General features: G+C 47.4%; 1 protein-coding gene across 6 annotated transcripts in view; it reads left to right on the top strand.

The window, feature by feature from the left end:
• Positions 1–26,707, top strand: part of NHSL1 (NHS like 1) — a 374,547-nt gene that overhangs the window by 318,127 nt on the left and 29,713 nt on the right. For all 6 annotated transcript variants that reach the window (XM_029596468.1, XM_029596471.1, XM_029596469.1 and 3 more), the window contains exon 3: positions 6,649–6,779. In XM_029596468.1, coding sequence (XP_029452328.1) covers positions 6,649–6,779 — 131 coding nt within the window. The remainder of the gene's footprint in view (positions 1–6,648; positions 6,780–26,707) is intronic.

Raw genomic sequence — 26,707 nt, forward strand, 5'->3', positions numbered from 1 at the left:
TATTTTAATATGCTGTATTTAAATTGTATTCATGAATTGTATTATATTGTAAGCCACTTTGTGCGGTCTTACAAGGATGTAAGTGCCAGATAAAATTCTCTCTCCCGCTGGCAGTGTCACCTGAGGTTACGTTTTCCAAGTCTCCAGCATTTGTTGTAATCTTGTGCATGTCTGTGGCATGGGTTCTGTGTTTTGCTGGAGTCTCCAGCATTTTTGCTCTCTAGGTCCTATTTAATGTGCTTGAGTCTTGAGCAAACTTAATAGCTCTCCAGCTAGCCCTTGGAGGTTAGATAAGGTACACAGCCATCTTTCCTCCCCAGGACCTGTTCTGCTTAGCTTATGTAGTGCATCCAAACCTTGACGATGCCAAAAGGCTGGAGACGCAGACCTGGACCTTTGGTGTAATAGCACATTATTATCAGCAGGCCACACCGTGCCAGTCTGTTTCATCAATTTTTAAACAACGTTTGGATTAAGTTAGATAATTATTTTGTTTTTATTTTGCTCATGAGGGATATAATGGTATTGTTGGGAAATAGAGTGGGCAGGAATTGCAAACGACTTCCTATGCTCCCATCATGCATTGCATTCATGGCCCTTAGACCTTTGTTCAATATACGGCCTCCACTGTTGGCCGGAAAGCTAGAAACTTTCAGAAAGTGTTTCAGCCCCGACACCGCCACCCCGGAGCCTAAAATTTGGCAGCTGGCACCTGCTGCGAGAGAGGGAAGACGCTAGAAGTGAGGGAAATCTGCTGAGGAGGAGGGAAGAACAAAGAGTATACTTTTGGGGAAACCACACCAAACATGAGCAAAATGGAGGGGGAAATGATTTAAAAAAAAGAAAAATGTTCCTGAAAATCCAGGACTGGCACCTTTCTGCATAGGAACTACTAGAAATATATGCACTTTAAAAGAAATACTCATTTTTTTCTAGTTATTAGTACCATTCAGTATCAAGAAATGAGAGATTTCCGGATATGATTGTTATTGTCCAGAAACTCCAAGTCTGGAGAATGAAAACAGTCAGACCAGCCAAGTTCAGCCATCTTTTCAGGCTGTGGCTTAGTTGGGAGCACAACATGTCCGTGGGCACCCGATACTCCATGTGATTCAAAAGCCAGGGTCTTGCTTCTGGCCCAGCAGGGCTTGGAGTTTTATCCAGACGGTGTTTCTCCACAGGCGCTGTTCAGTGATGCCCACGAGTTCAGCAAAGGCCAGAGTATAGGAGGCTGCTACTAAGCTTGGCCAAGTAAAGAGGAAAATAGTTGAAGCAAAGCCATGCGTGAAGTTATGACTGGGTTCTCATGAACATATGGTTCCCATAGGGCCCTACCCATGGGAAAGTGAGCAAGGCCTCTGGGAGGGGGGGAGGGGTGATGCATTGGGGCAAGGATGGGACACGGTACATGAGGGATGTCTTAGCTTGACCAGGAATAAAACACCTGTCTATAAATGAAGCTCGATTGGCTTATTGTGCCCTTTCCATAGAGAGGAATCATTTTGCCCTTGTTTTATTATAAGGGTTGTATTTTTATTTGCACAAATAAAGCTTTAGCTTGTGAAAAAATATTTGTTGACAGCTGCCTTAATATTAGCTACTGAGGAACGAGTTACACTGCTGACTGGAGTGCCACTGTTAGCTGAGTGAGTGCAGATCAGGCTCGACGAGGAACCTACCCGCTGGTTCATTTTGCTTAGTCTCTCACTTTCATCTGCAAATTCAAAGACACAATAACAAAAAGTGAGTATTAAGACCATGCCATACTGGGTCAGACCAAGGGTCCATCAAGCCCAGCATCCTGTTTCCAACAGTGGCCAATCCAGGCCATAAGAACCTGGCAATTACCCAAAAACTAAGTCTATTCCATGTTACTCTTGCTAGCAATAGCAGTGGCTATTTTCTAAGTCATCTTAATTAATAGCAGGTAATGGACTTCTCCTCCAAGAACTTATCCAATCCTTTTTTAAACACAGCTATACTAACTGCACTAGCCACATCCTCTGGTAACAAATTCCAGAGTTTAATTGTGCGTTGAGTGAAAAAGAACTTTCTCCGATTAGTTTTAAATGTGCGCCATGCTAACTTCATGGCGTGCCCCCTAGTCCTTCTTTAGTTGGGATATTTGATCACAGCCTAGGTCAGCGATATTCACTCCGAGCCCTCAAGAGCCACAAAAAGGGTCTGGTTTTCAGGATGTCCCCCAATGAATAATCATGAGAGAGATTTCCATACAGAGGAGGCAGTGTGCATGCAAGTCTAGTTCATGTACATTCATTAGGGACATCCTGAAACCCCAGACCTGTTTGCGGCCCTCGAGGGCTGGGAACGAATACCACCAGCCCGGGTGCTGAAGCCTGAAGAAAGGTCATCAGTAGCAGTAGTTTATTTTCAGAAGGCATGGGCCCATTTGGGTTCCAGTCCTGCAGCTGGAAAGAGTTAAGATTTAGCTGCTCTTAAGCGGGAGGGCCTTTCAACATTTGTTAGTGCCTCTGCTGAAGCATATTTCTGGATCTTGATCCCTCAGCCTGAGGCGAAGTTCTTTGGACCAAAATAGAAGCAATTTAAATGTTTTATCTTTTGTCCCTGATTAGCACGCACATGCCTTTGGCCTACTGGTCAGCACCTTGTTTATCCTAAGGAATGCATCAGCTTGCCTGGTGTCTCTCTGCAGAGCTGCGGTCAGACTCATATATTGAGCTTCTTTTGGTGCAGCCCCTATTGGGTCCTTGTGATGCATTGGTGGGATTTTCAATTGTTCAGTGAGGTCTCACCTACCAATCTGTTTTAGGGATGGGAGAGGCAGCCGTGATTCAGTTTACGTCTCCCAGCTTACAGCTGTTTGAAGCCAACAGTTGAGGCTGCATATCCAGCGAGCAGTTTTCTAAAAGGCCCTTTCTGTTTTAGGTGCAAAAGTTCCTTTGAAAAGTACTTCCTTAATCAAACCTAGCTTGTTCATCCCTTGTCTGTTTTCTGTTTTATTGGCAACCAGTAAGGTATGGTTATACATGCCTCACAATAGGATTTGGGAATGCGTAAGAAACGGCGTTCTCACATTATGTTCTGAGAAACTTGCTGAAACAGATGGAGAGGGCTGTATCAAACAGGGTAGCTGAATTCTCTGGCTTTCTGCCTGCTTCAGACCACATTTCTGTAAGTACAGTGTACTGACAAGATTTACAACTAAACTTGGCAATGAAAGCTTAAGAAGACAGACCAGTTTATATATTTTTTATTGGCAGGCTTATTCTTGGTTTTTTTGCACGTTAGACAAGCAAAATATATACCAGTCAACAAATAAGCAGGAGCAAAGAGGTGAATTTTAGAGCTATATTCAGTACATCAATCAAAACCTAGATGGTCAGAGGGAGAGACGAGCTCGAATGTGCTATTACTGACCCCTTGGCAAAGCACAATCTGTACAAAATGCTGCTGGGATGTTGCAGCTCGTCTGTCTCTGTCTGTTCAGGCTTTACTTATTTTAACTATTGAGAGCACCAAGAAAGCCAGGGTTAAAATCCTGTTTCTCTCCCTGATGCTTTTTGTGACACTTAGCAAGTCACTTTGCCCTCCTGCCCATGTGCCGTCTTAGATTGTAAGGCCCCCCCCTAAGAAAGGAACCTACCTGCTGTACCTGAATTGTAACTCATCTTGAGTTTGGCGAGGCGAGTCAATCCAATCCTTTCACTGCTCCGTTCCTAGGTAATTGTGCCCGCCCTTGCTTGCTCGCTTCTGTGAAGGTTTTCCTATCTGATCCCCAGCACTACGGGCAGAAGAATTCAGTTTGATCTGCACGCTCGCCACATCTCTTGTTCACAGCACTGGAATAGCAAGGAGGGTATTTCCGAACTGCTGTTCTGAAAGAAATTCTCAATTAAGCTGTCTGTGCTTGGGCCTGACGTGTGTGACACACTGGTGATAAAGCAACCAGTCGTTATGGGAAAAGTGCTGTTCCTGAGGCGACTTTGGTAGATTCGCGGTGGTATTATCTTAGAAAATATACTCAAAAGAGCATTTTGGTGCCGTTGGCACGCAGACCAGGTTGGAATGCTCCCTAGGGTGGGGTTGTATTTTTAAAAAGGGCTTACATAGCCTTAAACGAGAGGAATTAGGAAATGGATTTCTTATTCCCAGAATTTCTTTTGGGGTCTTGCGTACCTGACTGCCCTTTGAACCTTCGCCGAGTCTGTCAGGAAGCTGCCGTGGACAGTGTTACAGGATAGCAGAAATAGGACTTGGATGAACACCAGGTTTATTTACCTGAGCTTTCCTGATCCTGATATGTTGTCTGTGTTAGGAGACCAGACAAAACCTGTCCCCTTGCCTGATGAAATTGGATATTGAAGCATGTGGTACAGGGTTATTGGCATCACACAACTGCCTACACTGGTAGATGTCCAGCAACCACAGAAAGATATATGGGCCGATACAGTACAGTGCGCTCCGGTGGAGCGCACTGTTAGCCCGGGTTTGGCCGCACGTTTTCGACGCACTGTTTTTACCTCTTATACAGTAAGGGGTAATAGCGCGTCGAAAACGCGCGGCCAACTCCCCTGAAACTAATAGCGCCCGCAACATGCAAATGCACGCTGATGGCCCTACTAGTTATTCCCACGCGATACAGAAAGTAAAATGTGCAGCGAAGCCACACATTTTACTTTCAAAAATTAAAGGCTGGCGTTAATTTCTGCCGGCGCCGGGAAAGTGTACAGAAAAAACTGCTTTTCTGTACACCCTCCGGCTTAATATCATAGCGCTATTAAATCGGAGGCCCAAAAAATTAAAATTTAAAAAAAAAAAAAATGTAAAATCGGCCCGCTGGTTGGAAGACGGACGCTCAATTTTGCCGGTGTCCGTTTTCCGAACCTGTGGCTGTCAGCGGGTTTGAGAACCGACGCCGGCAAAATTGAGCGGCGGCTGTCAAACCCGCTGACAGCCGCCGCTCCTGTCAAAAAAAAAAAAGGCGCTAGGGACGCGCTAGTGCCCCTAACGCCTCTTTTTACTGCGGGCCCTAATTTGCATAGGCCACCCTCCTGAATCGCGCGCCCGGGAGAGCGGGCGCTCGCCGGCTCTCCTGCGCGTTTTTCTGTATCGGCCTGATAGGGGGAATTACATGATAGAGCTACATGCCATGGACATTGTTGCTGGGGAAAAAAAATTGGAATTTTGAAATAAAAGCACTTCTTGCCATTCCACCTGAAAGATTTGTAGTGATAAGCATGGTTCTGCATAGTTTAGTATCATAGCCTTTATCGGCCTAGATGTCCTCTTGCTGTCTTTGAACGCACCATCTATGAACCCTTTCAGACTTGAGAGGGTGTCGTCTCAGCATTCAGTCCAAGCTTTTGCAGCAGAGCTCACTCAGAGCAATGGAAGGAATTTTCTATTGTTTCAGGGTCCTTTACGTTCCTTTGTGTTCCTTTTTGGATCCCCTGCTGCTGTATTTTTCAGTTTTCACCCTGATCTTTACCGCTGTAAAAGTGCTGTTTGTGAATGCAGCACCAGAGCGGGTTGATGTCAGCCCCTGATGCTTGTAGCGTTGCCGTTTTCCCCTCCATTACCATGGACTCACTTCTGGTCACCTTCCAGGCTATTTCCTGCACTGTCGCTCAGTCTGCCTTCTCAGCTTTGATCCCCTTTGTGATGTCCCCCATTTCAGCTCCCCACTCTCTGCGCTTTGGTGCTCATTTCTTGCAGGCTGTTCAAGACCAATGAAAAAAAATTTTTTTTTTGTTGTTCTTTGTTTTTCAGCGTAGAACAGGCTTGAACTAGCACGCATCCACTGTAAATCATATCAAGTAATAATCAGTTCCCTCCTAGAAATGTCTCTGCACTCCTGTGGCGCATTCTTCTGCTTGAGCTACCTATGCAAAGGCACCAGCCCAATGCAAAATAAATACGGTGCTGTAAGAGTCTTCAAGCAAGACTGGTGTGGGATTGGCTTAGCTCAGCTTCCATCATATGATTCCCACCTCTATCCCCTGCCCCCAAAATGCTACTTAGGGGGATTTCCCCCTACAGCTTCCCGAGGAAGAGGATTCAAGGGGATTCTGTCATTACTAAATGGATAATAAATCTGGCTACTGATTGACTGGCAGAATCATTCTGTTTGTTTTTTAATTGGTAGTAGTTTACTTCCATTGTAAGCACTAGTACTTCATTTTATCATTAAAAAATAAAAGTATAAAATCAGTTTAGGAAATACCAACAACATAATGGTGTAAAGAGAATGTCATTAATAAAGTTAATTCATGTTTATAGAGGCAAGTTTTCTGAACTGGAAAGGTATCTCCTTGTTAGTGCATAAATGGATTTCATCCTGATAGAACGTGAACTGCTGTGATTTTACATAACTTCCCTCTTACCCTTCCTTGTATGCTGTTAGGCTGAGATTTAAACTGTGAGTGTAGCAGTCTGTGTGCATATTCTGTATGTACGTGCCCTGTTTTATACCTTCCTTACAGTACAAACAACTGTGAGGATGCATCCTGCTATTACATCGCAGTGCTTTCAAAAATGCCTCTGCTGTTTAGTGTATGTAAAGAAAAAGAAGTAGATTATGTCAGTGTCCCTTGGTTCCTGTGTAAAACGGAGCTTGCAGGGAGAACAATGCGCTCATTCATTCTTCTTGCTCGTGTCTCTCTGCAGAATGTGACAAGCTGCGGAAGGATGGCTCTCGGAGCTCTCAATATTATTCTCAGGGTCCGACCTTCTCCACCTCTTCCAGCGTGGTCTGTACGAGTTACCAAGAGGAGGAGGCCGGCGGCAGAGAGGGAAAGGTAAGAGAAATCTGTGCGTGCTTGTTCCAGCATAGCAGGTTACATACTGTAAGCGCTTTTCTCTGGTGTCTTTCCCACAAAACTAAGAGGTTGGTGTGTCTGACGGAGTAGAGCTGCAGAAGGTAAAAAGTGTAGATGCCGTGCCAGCCACGGTCTATTGTACTCAGTTGATCAGAGCAGCTGTACAAACAGGTTTGTTCCCTCTGCCGATGAGGTGCCAAAGGAGCAGCACTAAACCAGAAAACGAGCAAGAGGACATGAAAGATAACCGGGCTTGGTGTCATGTTCCACATCTTGGTAGCTGTTCCCTTTGGGCCTGTAAGCACAGACTGCTTTGGATGAAAAAGTGTATCCTTACTTCAACCCCCTTGCTGTGTTCACTGTGGTTTTCCTGATGATGGTTTATGACTTCACCATGTATGCTTGGATTTTCTCTTATCTGTTGTGAACTGCTTAACTCTAGGAGCCCCCTGTCCCCAGGTAGTTATTGAAAGAAATGAATGAAGGACAGTGTGTTGGCAATAACTAGTCCTGGGGGAATTCTGTGCTACTGCGGAGAGCAGAATTTGCGTAGAATTTGGCAGTTCTGCGCAGAAAATGGCAGAGGAGACTCCCGGCATGCCACAAATGGAGCGCACCGTTCGTGGTGAAGATGAAGGCCCCCGGTGCGCCGGTCGCGGCAAACATAAAGGCCCTGGCGTGCCATTCGTGGCGAACGTGAAGGCCCTCGTGTGCCTCGGGACGCACTCCACTCGTAGCAAAGATGAAGGCCCCAGTGAGCATGAATATATGTAGAGAGGTGTGGGTGTGAGGGAGTGGAGGGGGAAGGAGTGTAAGCAGGGGGAGGGGGTGAGAGACAGAGAACAGGGGGGTGAGCAGGAGGGTGGGAGAGTGAGCAGGGGAGTGTGAGAGAGTCCAGGGAGGGTAAGCAGGGAAAGGGTGTGAGAGAGAACAGGGGGGGGTGTTTGAGTGTGGGTGCCAGAGAGAGGGAGCCTATTTGAGGAGATTGCGAAGGAGTGTGTATGTGTGTGAGAGATTGGGAGCTCGTGTGTATGTGAGGGTGCTAGCCTGTGTGAAGTGATTGTGTATGTGTGAGAGAGAGCCTGTATGAAGGGGTGCATGAGAGAGAGACATAGGTAGCCTGTGTGAGGATGTGTGTGTGAGAGAGAAAGGGAGCTTGTGAGGGTGTGTATGCAAGAGAGAGGGACCCTGTATGAGGGGATGTGTGTGAGAGTGAGGGAGCCTGTATGAGGGTGTACGTGCACTAGAGAAAGGGAGCATGTATGTGAGAGAGGGAGGGGCAGTACTGAGAAAAGGGTCAAACTCTGGGAGTGGAGATAGAGTGGAAGGGGTTGAGCCTAGAGGTGGAGGGGAGAGATACTGGCAGGTGGAGGAGATGGGGCCTGAGATGGCAAAGTGTCCAGGGGAGTAGGGAGAGCGAGTGGAAGGGACACTCTTACAGTGAATTTCTAGGGAAATTCTGCTCAAAATATTTAAAATTCTGCCTCTTTAAGTAATAACTTTTTTCTGTATTAATTTAAAATGTAATTACTTAAAGACTGTCATGTAAATTGTGTTATTTTGACCAATATAAGGTTTGCAGAATTTTAAGTTTTTGGGCACAGAATGTATATTTTTTGGCGCAGAATTCCCCCAGGAGTAAATAATGACCAAAGAATTAATGTATTATGTGATAAGATGAGGACTCTTGCCTGTGACAGTCTGCTAAGATTTTTTAAGACAATGCAGAAGTTACGTTACTCCAGTTGGTTGCTTTAAAGCAACAGTGCCTCTTCCTGACTGCAAACGCTAGAAGACTGAGTGAGGAAAGGAGCGATGATTTTTAGCTAAACTGAGACCATTAAAAGCGGAGAGCCAATGACAGAATGAACTGGGCTTTGAGAAGATGGCCCTCCAGCATATTGTGGTACTTCCTGCTTTGCTCAATCACTTGCCAGAGATCGTAAATTAAGCTCCATTTTCAACTTTTCTGGACCGCTTTAAAAGAGGTGGCAGTGCAGACTTTCCTCCTTCGGCCTCATACCTGCCACAGTTTACTTCCTGTAGTAGGTGAGAGGCAGTGCAACAAAACCGTAGAGGATCTGATTTGTTAGGGTCCATGTGGCCTAATCTAGTTGAGAGGCTGACTTCAGAGACTGGCAGCATTTGTGACTCAGTAGGCTGAGAGGTGTGGTCATCTCGGAATTTACTACAAAGCAGTCAGACCCCAACCAGATGGGTAAAAAAATAATGTATTTATTAAAATACTTACCCATGCTTGCAGTTCCATAATGAAATCATCATCAGAGGCATTTGGACGCACACAGACACAAGACTTTCCTGTATACTAAAGGCAAACGATGCCAGGATGTGAAGAAATGGAAGGAAACAATCAGACCTGCACAGTCCCACAGACATAATGATTACATCCCATTAAGCACAAGAACAGGCAGATGCATATATACAACTGCAACTGGATATTACCCCTGGTAAAGCTTCTTTGGAACCAAAAGGTCATCCTTTTCTGTATGGTAGTACAATAATTTCCCAGCATTGCGTATTGGAGTGCCTGGCTTTTACTGCTTATTAACAGTAGCACATATTTTTTATTTTGCTCTTATATTTATTTTATGTTATTTATTTATTTAAAACATTTGTTACCCGCCCTTCCTTCGGGGTGCTACAGGACATACATAATAACATAAATAAAAAGCAATATTACAAGAAACAAAAAAAAAAAATAGTAAAATATAACCTAGTTAATGACGACTAGAAAAGATAGAAATTGACGCCAGGGTTAATTCTTAACGCTAGGCTGATTCAAAACAGCCTTCTGGAAAAGATGCGTTTTAGAGCTTTTTTAAAAAAAATAAAATAAATGTTCTTTCATGGAAGGTTCTCCATGCTTTCAGATGAGGGTTCCAGAGGAGATGGCCAGCGGAAATGAATGCACATTCTCTTGTTTAATTGAATGCACTGCTTTTTGGGGAGGGAATATCAAGAAGACCCTGGACGGGGTGTGAATTTTCAGTATTGAAGCAATCCAAGGGGCGTGAATATTGGGAATGATCATTGCTAACTTACTCTAAATATGGTAGACTGCTGGAAGCCGGTGGAGAGCCGGAGTTGATGTGATTGAGAATAGGAACTCCTGTGAGTTGTCTAGTTGCCGATTGCTGTATGATTTGAAAAGAACGGATTGCATAGTCTGGAAGGCCTATGAGAAGGGAACTACAGTAATCCATGCCTGAAAACAGACGGGATTGTAAAACAAGATGGAAATCATTGGGGGGTCTAAAAGGGTTTCAAGTGTCAATGTAAACGTAGTTTGTGGAAAGACGATTGGGTAACCATTTTAATACGTTTTTGCATGGAAAGAGCAGGATCAGTAATGACACCAAGGTTATGAACATTCTGGGACAGAGTAGTAGTCTGATTATTGAAAAGAATCCTTGTCCATGAGCACCCAAAGCAATATTGAGTAACACAGTAAACTTGGCTCAGAGTGCAAGCTCCATTTTTGGGGATGGATTTTTAAATTAACCATTTTTTATTCCAGTAGGAAGTTATTTTATTTTGAAACTAGGACCTTAAAAAAAAAAAAGTCTGTACCCAGTCAGCACAGTGTTTTTGTAGTCTATACAGCTAATATTCTGGTTTTAGGAAGACAGACAGATTGTGTGGTGTGGGGGTGGACTGGCACTGATTAGATCAGTATTTTCAGCACCTACACTTCAGCATAGGAAGTTCTGCAGTGCTTTTCTCATCATCAGAATTAGTGTGACTTTTCGTGTGTAATCATGCCTTCAGGGGTTTGAGTCATTCGGGCCTGTGCAGTAATAAAGAACAAAAATGCTAATCGGGGTTAATGTTCACTCTGTCCCCTTCCCCCTTCATCTCGCTCATTTTCAGATATTTAATGATAGTAACCTGTTTTTCCAGGCAGTTGTACCTATGGTAGTAAGTATTACTTTCAGAAGGAAACTACCCACACTGAGAATTAATATCCCATTCTGAAGAAAGGAGCATCTGATAGCTTCAATAGCACTTGGAAAATGGAGCTAGAAAAAAATTGTGTAAAAGTGTATTTTCATATTTTTATTTTCGAAGGGGGGGGCATAGGATTAAATATGACTGCCAGCCTGGTTAAAAGGTGAGGTGAAAGAGCCCAAAGAACTTCTTTCAAAAAATGGAAAGAGGATCCAAATGAAGAAAATAGGAAAAAAGCATAAACACTGGCAACTTAGATGGAAAGCATTGATGTCAGGCAAAAAAGAAAATTTGAAAAGAAGCTTGCCGTAGAGGCAAAAACTCATAATAAAAATGTTTTGAAGTACATCCAAAGCAGAAAGTCTGCGAGGGAGTTTGTTGGAACATTTAGATGATCAAAGAGTAAAAGGGGCACTTCAGGAAGACACGGCCATAGCAGAAAGAATAAATTAATTTTTTGCTTCAGTGTTTACTGAAGATGATGGGGCGATACCCATGCTGGAAACTGTGGGGTAGATTTTAAGAGGCGCGCGAACAGCCTACTTTTGCTTGCGCATCAGACTCAAGCAAAAGTACGCTGGATTTTAGTAGATACGCGCGGAGCCGCGCGTATCCACTAAAATCCTGGATCGGCGCGCGCAAGGCTATCGATTTTGTATAGCCTGCGCGCGCCGAGCCGCGCTGCCTCCCCCCGTTCCCTCCAAGGCCGCTCCGAAATCGGAGCGGCCTCGGAGGGAACTTTCCTTTGCCCTCCCCTCACCTTACCCTCCCTTCCCCTACCTAACCCACCCACCCGGCCCTGTCTACACCCCCCCTTACCGTTGTCGGGGGATTTACGCCTCCCGGAGGGAGACGTAAATCCCCGCGCGCCAGCGGGCCTGCTGCGCGCCGGGCCGCGACCTGGGGGCGGGTACGGAGGGCGCGGCCACGCCCCCGGGCCAAGCCACGCCCCGTACCCGCCCCCAAAACGCGGCCGACACGCCCCCGAAACGCCGCGTCGACCGGGCCCGCTCCCCGACACGCCCCCCTCCGAAAACCCCGGGACGTACGCGAGTCCCGGGGTCTGCGCGCGCCGGTAGGCCTATGTAAAATAGGCTTACCGGCGCGCAGGGCCCTGCTCGCCTAAATCCGCCCGGTTTTGGGCGGATTTAGGCGAGCAGGGCGCTGAAAATCCGCCCCAGAGTGTATGATCATAATTCAGAGGAACTGAAAAAAATTACGATGAACGTGGCAGATGTAATGGGGCAAATTGTCAAACTAAAGAGTATCAAATCACCTGGACCAGATGGTATAAACCCCAAAGTTCTGAAAGAACTAAAAAATAAAGTTGTAGATTTATTACTAGTAATTTGAAACATATCATTAAAATAGTCTACTGTACCTGAAGACTGGAGAGTGGTCAATGTAACGCCAATCTTTAAAATGGCTCCAGAGCGGATCCAGGAAACTAGACTGATAAGCCTGATAGTGTCAAGAAAAATCATAGAAACTATTGTAAAGAACAAACTTACTGAACATACAGACAGACATGGTATAATGAGACACAGGCAACATGGGTTTACTCAGTAGAAGTCTTGCCCTCTGCAGAAGTTACACCAGATTTCAGAGGGTGCGAACATGCTATGTTCACTTTTAAAATTATCCCGCCAAAAACACCTGCATAAGTTACATCTGCTGTCCAGAGCACATACTTTTTTAAAATCGAAAAGTATGGCTGGTTAACAGTTTGCGATGTACAGCGCCTGCGTGCTGGGTTGTCTCGATTTCTCTGGAAGGGTAAGAAGGCAAGGATAAAATACACTGTTTTGGAACACTCTAGGGAGGCGGCAGGTTACGGATTGCCTGATTTCTGGCTGTACAATGCAGCCTGCCGGCTGAGGTTTGTGGGGGAATGGATTGTTGATCAATACTGCTACTGTGATGCAGGTCTACTGAATAGCATGACCGCTCCCTGGTCACCTCTTTCTCTTCTTCAGTTAAACCCGAGGGGGTTGCAAGCGCTGGTTTTCCCTAGAAGATTAATCTACCCTTGCATCAAGGCCTGGAGGTGGTTACGACAGCTGAGTGGCCTGAGGAGTCTTGCGCCTCTGTTGACTCCACTACCGGGAAATTTGGACTTTCGTCCAGGCCGAGACTGTAGGGGTATTTTTCATCTCTGGGCCACCCAGGGGATGGTGTATCTTTTTCACACGTTTGATCCTGAAACCCATGAACTTGTGGACTTCCAAACCCTAACTAGAACCTTTCATATATCACCTAAACATTTCTTTGGATATTTACAAGTCCGACATTACATTCAAGCTCTTCATTGGTCTAAGGAGGAACTTGCCGCGGAAACTTTGCCAAAAAACATTTTGACACAAAATGCCGCAGCCAGAATTCTTACCAGGACCAAAAAAAGGGACCACATCACTCCCATGCTGATGAACCTCCACTGGCTCCCAATCAAATTCAGAATCTTGTACAAAGCTCTTGCCATTACACACAAAGCTCTCTTCAACATCACCCCTCTAGAGCTTAAGATCCCTCTTCGACCACGCTTACCATCCAGGCCGATAAGAGCAGCATATAAAGACACCCTCCAAGACCCCCCCATTAAAAACCACATTAAGAAAGAGAGCCATCTCATCGTCCGGACCATCACAATGGAACTCTCTTCCGCCAGACCTCCGGCTTGAACATTGCCCGGTCACTTTTAAGAAAAGACTCAAAAGCTGGCTGTTCAAGCAGGCCTTTGCTTAAATAAGATGCCTGTTGAATTCAATCAGTTCAGTTTTAATATAGCTTTGAGTTATACCCCGGTTTTGTTCTTCAGTTTCATGATCCTAGTTTTACATTCCCTTGTTCAATGTAATTGCACTCTCTGAGGCTCCGTTACTGTTACATTGTAAACCGAATTGATTTGTAACCTCTTACAAGAATTTCGGTATATAAAACTGTTAAATAAATAAACATGTCTTGCTAACTCTATCACTGGTTGGAAACGGCTGGGTACGGAATATAAACGCAGGGACCATCTGACTATACAGCACTGGTCGATCATCCTGGATAGCGCAGTGAGCCCTGACCACATGCAGCGCTGGTTCTAATCTCTACACTCACAGAACCCGGATCTGGGGCATCGGGAATTACAGTATCGGCTTCTGCATCTATCGTATTATGATGACGTGCGGCGCTTCCGGATGGGGCTTCCGGATTCCCCGCTTTGCATCAGGTGCGGCAAAGAGGAAGGCACTTTGCAGCACCGCCTTCTCAACTGTACGACTGTTAATCTTCTCTGGACTCAGGTGTTGCAAGGTATCTCGTAGTGTACCGGTCTTCCCGCATGGCACTCGGGCGCCATGGTGGTTACTCATCCGCTGCACAGTTCTCTCCCCTGTCCACTTTCTAAAGCCAAATTTGCTCATCTAGCGATGTTACTGGCATGTCGGACCATTTTATCTTTGTGGGTGGAGCTTGGTATTCCCGGATGACATCGGAACTCCAACTGGCGCGCACGGACTGTCTTTCGGGACATCGTGCACGGGATAAGCAGTATGAGCAACGTTGGCAGGCTTTCTTTAGGGGCCTCCCTAGCGGGATGCAGGTAGATTTACACACTGCGGGCTACACTAATGTTTGGGCTTAATCTTTTTTTTTCCTTGGTCTCTGGTGGGGGTGGGGGGAGGGGTTAGGGGCAGTACTAGAAAGGCTGATGGACGCATGAGGTGTGTGTGTATGAGAGATAGTGTTTGTGGGGAATGGGAACTGACTAGGCTTGGGGACTTGTATGACTGTTTTCGGTGGGGGGGGGGGGGGTACATTGATATTGGTTGCGCAAGCGAAAAAAGGGAAACCAAAGGTCAGGGGTATGTGTAAGGCTGTGCTTATCTCATGTTTCATGTTTTCTCTGGAGCCTGATATTTCACTTTGAGGCTTGACTTATTTCTTGTAACTGTTTATTTTGTATACTGTTCAGCGTGCAGCCTTTTTGCACGGCTTTGTACAACCCTTGACCAATAAAAAATTATTTTGAGAAAAAAAAAATTCGAAAAGTATTAAGTCGGAGGGTGCACTTTTCCCAGTACCTTTGGTAGGCGTTAATTTCTGAAAGTAAAATGTGTGGCTTGGCTGCACATTTTACTTACTGAATCGCGCAGGAATAACTAATAGGGCCATCAACATGCATTTGCATATTGCAGGCAATATTAGTTTGGGGGGGGGGGGGGGGGGTTGGACGTGCGTTTTCGACGCGCTATTACCCCTTACTGAGTACTGCATCGACCTGTATATTTGGGAAATATAGAAAACTACCGGTAGTACTAAAAGCTTATCCAAGGATGGGGAAATACTATGAAATGTTGGAAGTGCATAATTGAAATGTGTGATAATAGAGCGTGATGCTGAGCTCAGGGCTGCTGTGTGGTAGTAAAGAGTGAATTCGACAATTCAGAGAGAGAGAAGGGCGGAGCTCAGTTTCTAAATGTGGTACAGTGTGGATTGGACAATAGAGGGGCGAAGCTGGAGATTACTGAGAGAGAAGGGCGGAGCTCAGTTTCTAAATGTGGTTGTACAGTGTGGATTGGACAATAGAGGGGCGAAGCTGGAGATTACTGAGAGAGAAGGGCGGAGCTCAGTTTCTAAATGTGGTTGTACAGTGTGGATTGGACAATAGAGGGGCGAAGCTGGAGATAACTGAGAGAGAAGGGCGGAGCTCAATTTCCATACAGAGAGAGAAGGGCGGAGCTCAGTTTCTAAATGTGGTTGTACAGTGTGGATTGGACAATAGAGGGGCAAAGCTGGAGATAACTGAGAGAGAAGGGCGGAGCTCAATTTCCATACAGAGAGAGAAGGGCGGAGCTCAGTTTCTAAATGTGGTTGTACAGTGTGGATTGGACAATAGAGGGGCGAAGCTGGAGATAACTGAGAGAGAAGGGCGGAGCTCAATTTCCATACAGAGAGAGAAGGGCGGAGCTCAGTTTCTAAATGTGGTTGTACAGTGTGGATTGGACAATAGAGGGGCAAAGCTGGAGATAACTGAGAGAGAAGGGCGGAGCTCAATTTCCATACAGAGAGAGAAGGGCGGAGCTCAGTTTCTAAATGTGGTTGTACAGTGTGGATTGGACAATAGAGGGGCAAAGCTGGAGATAACTGAGAGAGAAGGGCGGAGCTCAATTTCCATACAGAGAGAGAAGGGCGGAGCTCAGTTTCTAAATGTGGTTGTACAGTGTGGATTGGACAATAGAGGGGCGAAGCTGGAGATTACTGAGAGAGAAGGGCGGAGCTCAATTTCCATACAGAGAGAGAGAGGGGTGGAGCTGGAGAGTACAGGGAGGGAGAGGAGTGGAGCTTAATTTGCATACCAGCGATGCAAGCACAGGTCAACTTTCCTCTTTATTTTAGTTAGATTATGGCCTATCACAGTGGGCTTGTAACTTAGAATCATATATTTTATCTCTCTCACACACATTATAATGACCAGTGCACGTTTTATTCTCATTGATGTTGGGTGAGAAGATCCACTTCTATAACTCTGACTTTTAATTCTGAACGATAGCATTACTTATTTGCTTTATACCACATGTGTAAACAGAAGTTTGCAAGTCAAAGAATTTGATGGTCAAGCCAATGAGTCTGATTTAGTTCTAACTGCCAGACTTGAGCTGAGCCAAACCAAGCATGGGGGAAAACAAATTATCAGGTGATCCTCACCAGGTTTCAAATATAGTTTTTCCAACCTTTTTGAATCTCTACTTTGATAAATCCACTGACCGTGCTTGAATCTTCTTTCCTAGATCTTTTCCATCTCTGTTCTATCTTCTACCTAATTTAATTTAATATATTTATACCCCAATTTATTTATTTACAAATTTCTTCTAGGACAAGCAGGATGGTAGTCCTCACACATGGGTGACATCATCAGATGGAGCCCAACACAGAAAACTTATGTCAAAGTTTCTAGAACTTTGACTTGGCACACTGAGCATGCCCAGCATGTCACTATGCGCAATGGAAGAGGAATAGTCTAGTGGTTAGAGCAGTGGGCTACGAACCAGGAGATCAGGGTTCAAGTCCCGCTGTCCCTCCTTGTGAACTTAGGCAAGTCACTTTACCCTCCATTGCCTCAGGTACAAACTTACAGGCCGATACAGTAAAGTCCGTGGGAGAGCGATGCGCGCGATTCAGTATTTAAATTAGGCCCGGCGGTAAAAATGGGCAGGACAGGAGCGGCGGCTGTCAGCGGGTTTGACAGCCGACGCTCAATTTTGCTGGCGTCGGTTCTCAAGCCCGCTGACAGCCACAGGCTCGGAAACTGGACGCCGGCAAAATTGAGTGTCCGGTTTTCAGCCCGACAGCCGCAGGCTGAATTCAAATTTTTTTTTTTTAACTTTTTTTACTCTTCGGGACCTCCGACTTAATATCGCCATGATATTAAGTCAGAGGGTGCACAGAAAAGCAGTTTTTACTGCTTTTCTGTGCACTTTCTCAATGTCAGCGCTAATTTCTGAAAGTAAAATGTGTGGCTTGGCTGCACATTTTACTTTCTGTATCCCGCGCGCATACCTAATAGGGCCACTAACATGCATTTGCATGTTGAGGATGCTATTAGGTGCCGCGGGTTGGACGCGCGTTTTCCACCCCTTACTGAATAAGGGGTAAGGGAAAACGCGCGTCCAAGAGCAGGCTAACAGTGCACGCCGTCAGAGTGCACTGTACTGTATTGGCCTGCTAGATTGTAAGCCCTCTGTGGATAGGGAAATACCTACAGTACCTGAATGTAAACTGATGTGATATCTCAAATCGAATGTCTGTATATAATAATAATAAGTCTACGTGGTGTCCTCCTGCATGCTATTATCCACAAGTCCATGTGGTGTCCTCCTTCAGTCTCTTTATTTTCTGTGGAGCTTTCGTCTCACTGTTCTGGAGCTTGTGCTCTTTTTCTTTCGGAAAAAGGTTTTCACTTTTGTCCTGTGCCAGGTCCCTCTCCCTTCTTCCCAGCTTTACATTAGTCTGCAGCACGGTAAGTTTTTGCCTTCTGTGCGGTCTGTTACCGGTAGCGGTGTCCTTCGGCGTCTACTGGTCATCATCCGCTTGCCTAAAGTTTTTGTCATGGCGTCTGGTTTTCGTCTGTAACCTCGGACTATGTCCCTCACGGATCCGCACGAGGTGTGTACCTTGAGGGCATCGCACATTTGGTGATGTCTTTTTTGCAACCAGATGACCCCCCAAGGGCCAGTGCGCTCGCCTGGACAAGATGGAGAAGTTGATCTGTTTCAGGAAGTCCGAACTCTCGACACCAGCATCAGGGGCATCGACGCCGAAGGGCCGGGGGAAACAATGGTCACCAATCCCTCGGTGTCCACTCCACCACCGGGGCTTCCGTGGAGAAGGGGCATCTGAGATCAGCCTTCATCGGTCTCCTCTTGCTCAAGGACTTCTGTATCGTCTCTCTCTCCCTTGGCGCTGGGGAAAGACTGGACCGAGCACAGTGCAACACGCCGGAAGCATCACCACCGGTCTCTGTCCTTGCATGATGCCAGGCTTGGGTTGGCACCAGCCCCTGCTATGATTCTCCTGAAGCGACCCCTGCCGTGAGGAGTTATCTTCCTCCTTCAGTGCCGGGGATCCAAGGTGTTCCCACACCGATTCTGGTGCCGGGCGCCAATCTCCCTCGGGGCTGTGAAGGAGATATGGCTATGCCGCCTCCTCTTCAGGTTGTCCAGTCTGTCGCAGCCTTTTAAGGAGGAGCTGGAACACAGGGTGCAATTGGTTGAGCCCTACAGGGCATCGAGCCGCCGGTGCCAGAGCCTGCGCCTTCTGTCTTGGCACTGCTGCTGGAGCATCTCAACATTTTTCTAGGCGTTCTCCCCATGCAGCCAATGCCGGTGTTCAGGGTGCCATCGATGCCCCACTGGCCACCTGGGATACCTTCTCCCAATGCCAACTGCATTGTGGGGTCCTCCAAGGAGGAAGGTCTTCGAGACCCTTGGGTCTGCAGCCAGTGTTTCTTGGTCCGGTTCCAGGTCCTTTGGGACCCTCAATGCCTTCTGCCATTAGTGCCCTCTGTGCCCAAGCCACTGGGCATGGGAAGCCGCCCCCCCCCCCCCCCACACACACACACACACATGTCTCTGGACGATCTTACTTATAATGATGCCCCTTACGACCTGTGGGAGGATGATTCCTCCTATTCCTTTTCTGATGACTCCGGTAACCTTCCCTCGGACCTGTCTCTTCCTCTGGAGCGTCGCCGGTTCCAGCCTGAGGACTTAACCTTTGCTGGTTTCATGTGGGCCATAGCTGAAGCCACCCTATTCCAACTTCTCATGGAGGAGGATGCTGGAGGTTCTCCAGTTTGTGGATGCCCCGAAGGAGGTGGTAGCTATTTCCATCCATGAGATTTTCAAGGAATTGCTCCTTAGACTCTGTGAATACCCCATCTCCGTGCCTTCGGTGAACAGGAAGGCCGATGCAGTGTACTTAGTCCAGCATGTTACAGGGTTTGAGAAGCGTCAACTCCCACACCAGTCTGTTGTGGTGGAGTCCGCCCTTAAGAAGGCCAATCCTTCTCACACCCATGCCTCCACCCCTCTGGAACGGGAACATAGGGCACTGGATGCACTGGGTAGAAAAGTGTTTGTCGCTATGCTGATTGCCCATATCAACTCCTACCAGTTTATAAGACACACCGTTCACAGAACCTCTGGAAGCAGATCCAGGACCTCGCCAAGCGCCTGCCCCAGCAGCAGCAGGACGCTTTTTCAGCAGTTGTCCAGCAGGGTCTTGAATGCGGCAAACATGAGATGCGCTCCACTTGTGATGCTTTTGAGATGGTGGTGAGAGTGGTGGCCACGGGAATTGGTGCCTGCCGGATGGCCTGGCTTCGGGCCTGGGATCTCCACCTGGAAGTGCAAGAGAGGCTCGCGGACCTGCCATGTCTGGCAAAACCCTTTTTGTTGACAAGGTGAGGAATGCTGTGGCATTGACAAGGTGAGGAATGCTGTGGCATTGAGAAGGTGAGGAATGCTGTGGCATTCCTCACCTTGTTGACAAGGTGAGGAATGCTGCAGGATCATTATAAGACCCTGCAGCATCTCTCAGCTAGTACCTCGGACCCGCCATCCTCAGCCAGGGCCCAAGGAGGTTCTTCTACCACCAGAGGAACTATTACCCTCCCACTCATTCCCGGGTGAGCTCTAGAGCCTGCCCTAGACTGCAGCAGGCCCTCAGACCTCAGCCAGCTCCCCAGGCAAGCCCCACTATAGGGTTTTGACTGGCTGCGAGGGAGCATAAGCCAACAGCCTGATCCTTGATGCACGGCCCTCCAGTCAGAAGCTGGCTAAGGTTCTTCCTGGACTATTGGCCCAGTGTTACCTCAGACCGGTGGGTTCTGTCCATCGTTCATTGAGGGTACCGACTGAACTTCCTGGGAGTCCCTCTGGACTTAAACCCTGTGCCCTTCTTGGGATCAGTCCTCACATCAGGAAATACTTTTAGCAGAGTTTGCCGCCCTTGTAACAGCCAGGGCTGTTGAGCCCGTTCTGCTGAAACAGCGGGAGCGGGGAGTTCTGCTCCCAATATTTCCTGATTCCAAAGAGAACAGGGGGACTCCGTCCTGTTCTAGACTTGAGAGCCTTGAACAAGTTTCTAAAAAGAGAAAAAGTTCAAGATGGTCTCTCTGGGCACCCTGATTCCCCTTCTACAAAGTGGAGATTGGCTTTGCTCCCTCAACTTAAAAGACACCTACACCCACATCGAGACCTTCCCAGGTCACAGGAAGTATCTCTGGTTTGTGATGGGCAAGCAACGCTTTCAGTACAGAGTATTGCTGTTCGGGCTGGCCTCGGCCCCACACGTCTTCACCATGTGTCTGGCCGTAGTGGGTGCGTACCTCTGCAGGTTAGGAGTGCAGGTGTTCCCCTACCTGGAAGATTGGCTTGTCGAGCTCCACCCAGGAGGGAGTGGTATGGTCTCTGCGCTTGACCATTCAGTGTTAGTCCCTGGGATTTATTATCAACTACCCAAAGTCCCATCTTGACCCGTCGTCTCAGGTGAACTCCTTTAGCGCCCTGTAGGACATGGCTCATGCTCGAGCATAACTTCCCCATGACCGGTCGCTCACATTGGTGTCCATTGCGGGAGTGGTCCAACAGAGCCAGCAGATTTCGGCTCACCGCATGTTGCATCTCTTGGGACATATGGCCGCGACTGTCCATGTTACTCCCTTAGCTCACTTGCATATGCGCAGAGCTCAATGGACCTTGTGGTCCCAGTGGCGGCAGGCCACCCAGGACCTCCACATCCGCATTTCTCCGCTTCTCCAGGACTCCTTGTCTTGGTGGGAGAGTCTTGCCAGTTTGGAGCAGGGGGTGCCCTTTCAAAATCCCCCTACCCAGATTGTGCTCACCACGGATGTGTCCAACCTGGGGTGGGGTGCTCATGTGGAGGGGCTCCACACCCAGGACCTGTGGTCTGCCAGGATGCTCAGTGTCAGATCACCTTCCAGTACATGCTCTGGGCGTTCAGGGATTGACTGATCAACAGAGTGGTTCTGATCCAGACCGACAACCAAGTGGCAATGCAGTATATCAACAAACAGGGAGGTACGAGATCATTCCTCCTGTGCCAAGAAGCAGTTCAGATCTGGACTTGGCCTCTGCCTTGGGGTATGGTGCTCCGAGCCATGTACCTAGCTGGGATGGAGAATGTGGTGGTGGACAGTCTGAGTTGAACCTTCCGACCCCACTAGTGATCCCTGAAACAAGAAGTGGCAGATTGGATCTTCTACCTCTAGGGGACCACGGACGTGGATCTATTTGCATCCCCCTGCAACAGGAAGGTGGATCAGTTCTGCTCCCTGTACGGGGTGGACAGCAAACCAGCCTCAGATGCCTTCTCCCGCCATTGGGGCAAGGGCCTTCTGTATGTGTATCCTCCACTTCCCCTGTAGGATTGCCAACTGTACGGATTTTCTCAGGGCAGTATGGAATTTCAAGGTACTGTCTGGAAACTAGACAGAGGGCTAAAATGTCTGGAAATTGTCTGGATTTTAACCCTCCATCGAGCACAGCTACTTTCACATTCCCATCTCCTAACACTACTTGAAGACGCTGTGGTTTAACTCCACAGCCAATGATGGCGCTACAGGTCCTGAAAGTTTACTGTCGCTGGCACGTACCCTCCCACCCAAGCCCAAATTCAGTATGAATCTCAGGAGGGCCACTGGCATCCACCCAACCACTGGCCGACCAACAATTAAAAAAAAAAACTTCAGAGCTGCTGGCATCTTCTCTCCCACCCATAAGAACATAAGAGCATAAGAAATTTCCATGCTGGGTCAGACCAAGGGTCCATCAAGCCCAGCATCCTGTTTCCAACAGAGGCCAAACCAGGCCACAATAACCAGGCAAGAACCCAAAAACTAAGTCTATCCCATGCTACTGATGCCAGTAATAGCAGTGGCTATTCCCTAAGTAAATTTGATTAATAGCCATTAATGGACTTATCCAAACCTTTTTTGAACCCAGCTACACTAACTGCACTAATCACATCCTCTGGAAACAAATTCCAGAGCTTTATTTTGCGTTGAGTGAAAAAGAATTTTATCTGATTAGTCTTAAATGTGCTACTTGCTAACTTCATGGAATGCCCCCTAGTCCTTCTATTATTCGAAAGAGTAAATAACCGAGTCACATCTACTCGTTCAAGACCTCTCATGATCTTAAAGACCTCTATCATATCCCCCCTCAGCCGTCTCTTCTCTAAGCTGAACAGCCTAACCTCTTTAGTCTTTCCTCATAGGGGAGTTGTTCCATTCCCCTTATCATTTTGGTAGCCCTTCTCTGTACCTTCTCCATCGCAACTATATCTTTTTTCAGATGTGGCGACCAGAAATGTACACATGACACAACAAACAGAAGTTCAACACGGCACTCAGCCCTTCTTCTCCTGCCTGCGCCAAACAAGAAAAAGCCCCCATGGAGCCACCAATGTCTAACCTCCCGCCCTCGGTACAAAGAACAGGGCATCTGACTTTCTCCTCCCTCCTGCGGTACACAAATAAATGCAACCAGCACCTCCCCTCCAGCCATGCAATACATCAAGAGGCCAAGGGGACTACAGCTATGATGAAGCTGAGACCCCGTGTATGTGTGTGTATGCTTAGAGCTGGGGGGAACCTGTGTGAGTGAGAGAGCCTGGGGGAGAGGGGGTTAGAGCCTATGTGAATGAGAGAGCCTATGTAAATGAGAGAGCCTGGGGGGAGAGGGGGAGAGAGCCTATGTGAATGAGAGAGCCTGGGGGGAGAGGAGGAGAGAGCCTATGTGAATGAACGAGCTTGGGGAGGAGGGGAGAGAGCCTGTGTGAATGAGAGAGCCTGGGAGGGAGGGGAGAGAGCATGTGTGAATGAGAGAGCCTGGGGGGGAGGGGAGAGAGCATGTGTGAATGAGAGCCTGGGAGGGGGAGGGGAGAGAGCCTGTGTGAATATGAGAGCCTGGGGGGAGAGGAGAGCATGCGGGAATGAGAGCGCCTGGGGGAGGGAGAGAGCCTGTGTAAATGAGAGCCTGGGGGAGGGGGAGAGAGCCTATGTGAATGAGAGAGCTTGGGGAGAGGGGGAAAGAGCCTGTGTGAATGAGAGGGCCTGGGGGGGAGGGGGAGAGAGCCTGTGTGAATGAGAGGGCCTGGGGGGGAGGGGGGAGAGGGCCTATGTGAATGAGAGGGCCTGGGGGGGAGGGGGGAGAGGGCCTATGTGAATGAGAGGGCCTGGGGGGGAGGGGGAGAGAGCCTGTGTGAATGAGAGGGCCTGGGGGGGAGGGGGAGAGAGCCTGTGTGAATGAGAGAGCCTGGGGGGAGGGGGGAGAGGGCCTATGTGAATGAGAGGGCCTGGGGGGAGGGGGGAGAGGGCCTATGTGAATGAGAGGGCCTAGGGGGGAGGGGGGAGAGGGCCTATGTGAATGAGAGGGCCTGGGGGGGAGGGGGGAGAGGGCATGTGTGAATGAGAGAGCCTGGAGCGAAGAGGCCATGAGTGTGAGAGCTGGGGGGGGGGGGGGGGGGGAAGGCTATGAGTGTGAGAGATCTTGGGGGGGAAGAGGCTGTGTGGGGGGGGGAAGAGACTGTGAGTGAAAGATCACCAGTGACGTGTGTGTGTGTGTGTGAGAGGGTGTGTGTGTTTGTGAAAGAAAGAATGAACATGTTAGGGAGTGTGTGTATATGAGAGAGAGAGAGTGGATGAAATGTACAGCCTCCCTCTCCCTCACTAATCCATGAAATCTAAGGGTGACTGGAAATCAAAAGTTCCCAGGTATGGAGAGTGGGGGATATTTTTTTACTCCCATTTGTTTGAATTATTGGACTTTGATATGTCTGCTCTTTTGAAATATATGTTTGGTAATTTTTAAAAAATTTTGAGTATGAGTTAATTGGATATTCTATTCATTGGCTTTTTTGAAATATTTATGAATTATATTGAAACTTTTATGAACCATATTGAAATATTATTTTACTATTAAGATGTTGTTTTTTTCTTGGTTTTATTGTTTGTTTTGTGAGGAATGATGATGTTTCTATTCTTTCACTATATCCACTATATATAGGAACCTTCATTTTTTGTTTTCCCCGGGAATTTATCAGGGTTTTATTTCACAGAATAAAAACCAGAGAAAATTAGTGGAAAAAATTACTCATCATTTTTCTGGGTGAATATCAGAGCATAGTTTGGTGGACAGAAGTGAGGACAGGGAAAAAGTGCTGAAGGGGAGAGAGCAAGGAGGAGTATGGATAGGGAGAAAGGTGGAATGCTTAGAGAGGGGAATATGGATAGAGGTGGGATGCTGAAGAGAGAGAGGGATCGGAAGGGGAGTAGGAGAGAAAGAGGGGAGTTCTGTTGCCAAGAATAGTAGTGAAGGCTCTGTGACCCCAGCATAATTAATGGTACTATGTTGGGCCTACGGAGCTTTGTTGTTTTTCTTGTGGAGGGTGGGGTATGGATACAGATAGGAGTGGTGGCTGGACAGAGAAGAGAGCAAGAGGAAGAAGTGTAGGCGGGAGCCTCCACCACAAAAACAATGATCAGGCCTCTCTTCTCAGCTCCCCTCCAGGATCCCACCTCATCCCCTCTTCTCCTTCAGCCCCCTAACTCCACACCCACTTGCTCTCTTCCTCTGCCCCATCCATCTACTCCCCAACCTTGCTCTCTTCCCTTGCCTCCACCTCCCTTCCCCTCAATCTCTCTCACTGACACCCTCACAATCCCCTTATTCCTTCATACTGACCCCTCCACCCCACCTTCAATCCCACCCCCACAATCCTTCACTCCCTCCCTCTCACACAGTCTATCATCATCATCAATGTCCTCCTGTCTTCATTTCTGATCCTCTGCAGGCCATGCCTGGTGAAGTACAGCAGGGAGTGCAAATGAGCAGTCTAACACTATTCACCATCAGACTCCATCTTAATCTCCTCACTCACATCCTTTTCTCCTAATCCGCCTTCGCCACCCCTGGCCCTGCTGTGAAGCCATCAGTCAGTCACTTACCCACCTGGCCCCCTCCTAAAAAATCACGGCCTTGCAAGGTCTCTGGTCTCTTTCTGCTCTGCGGCTGTCGGGGCCTGATGATGTCATCAGGCACTGACAGCCACAGAGCAAGAAGAGGGACCCCAGGCACTTCCATACAGCACTGAGTGACTGGGATCACAGCAGAGCTGCTGCAGCGGCCGCCACGGGTGGGAGAGAGAGAATGCCCCGCCAAAAGCTTCACTTTTTCCGTTACTGTTGCCATGATCCTACAGCTCCCCCCCCCCCCCCCCCCCCCCCCCCCCCCAAATACCTACCAATTAGGGTGAAAATTGGTTTAAATCTATTTTCACCTTTGTAAAAAAAATCAGGGAATTTATGGGTAAACATCGGTTTAAACCAAAAATAAAAGTCCTTAATTATATATAGTCTGGCTTGTTGCAGTTTCCAGCTGCACATTTCTATTTATACTTTGTGGTCACTTTTTTCCGTATTGTGACCAAGGTGAGAGTATTCTGCAAGCTTGCAGTTTCTATGTAGAAATCTACAGCAGCTTGGCTTGTTCTGTTTCCCTAAAAGATGTATTGGTGTTTTAGGGCCTGGGGTATTATTTGTAGAGTTGTCTTTTCTTAAGTAAGGTTTTTACTGTTTGCATGCTGGCAGTTAGTGCTGTTTTGGTTTGGGAGGTTTACGATATTGTAACTGTAATTCACTTTTCTGGTGGCCAAGCGCACACCCAACACATATTACAATAGGCTTAATGCCATATGAGGTCCAAGTGTCTTTTTTGCAGGGTTTTTTGTTAAGCACCATAGCAGTACATGTAAATATAATATACATGTTGTATGTTATATTTTTACCTCAGAAGGCTGAATGTCCTTTTCCATGTAAAAATCTGTTTTAACTGCATAATTTTTAACTGTGTGTGAGGGAGAGGGATCGCCCAAAGCTGCAAGTTTTGCGTAGGGTAGTGGATCTTAATAGGTGTATCAGGACACAATAGTGTGCTGCGAGGTCCTGGGTGTTGTCGCAGGGCTAACAAGAGGCTGCTGTCTTCTCATCAGCCTGGGTGGGCTGGCTTCTCCTTCATCAGGCCTGACAGAAGGCTACTCTCTCTCTTCCTTCTCCTCTTTCTGGCCCAGATCAGAGCGAGACATCACCAACTCCTGCTCTTCTGAGCCCGAGGGGACATCAACTTTATCTTCCCCTGCTGGACCTGGAAGTGATGCTGCTGATCCCCTCTTCACCCTGTGTGGGGGAAATGACAGCAGAAGAAGACCAAATGGGCCCCTCCTGTCTGCCCAGCAAGCTTTCATACTTATTTTTCTCATACTTATCTGTTACTCTGACCGCTGAGTTCAGGGTCCTTATTGGTAACATTTTAGTTCTAATTTCTTTCCACCCCCACCAACTGATGTAGAGAGCAGTGCTGGAGCTGCATCAA

Source organism: Rhinatrema bivittatum, chromosome 3 (genome assembly GCF_901001135.1).
Source record: "Rhinatrema bivittatum chromosome 3, aRhiBiv1.1, whole genome shotgun sequence".
Lineage (NCBI taxonomy): Eukaryota > Metazoa > Chordata > Amphibia > Gymnophiona > Rhinatrematidae > Rhinatrema > Rhinatrema bivittatum.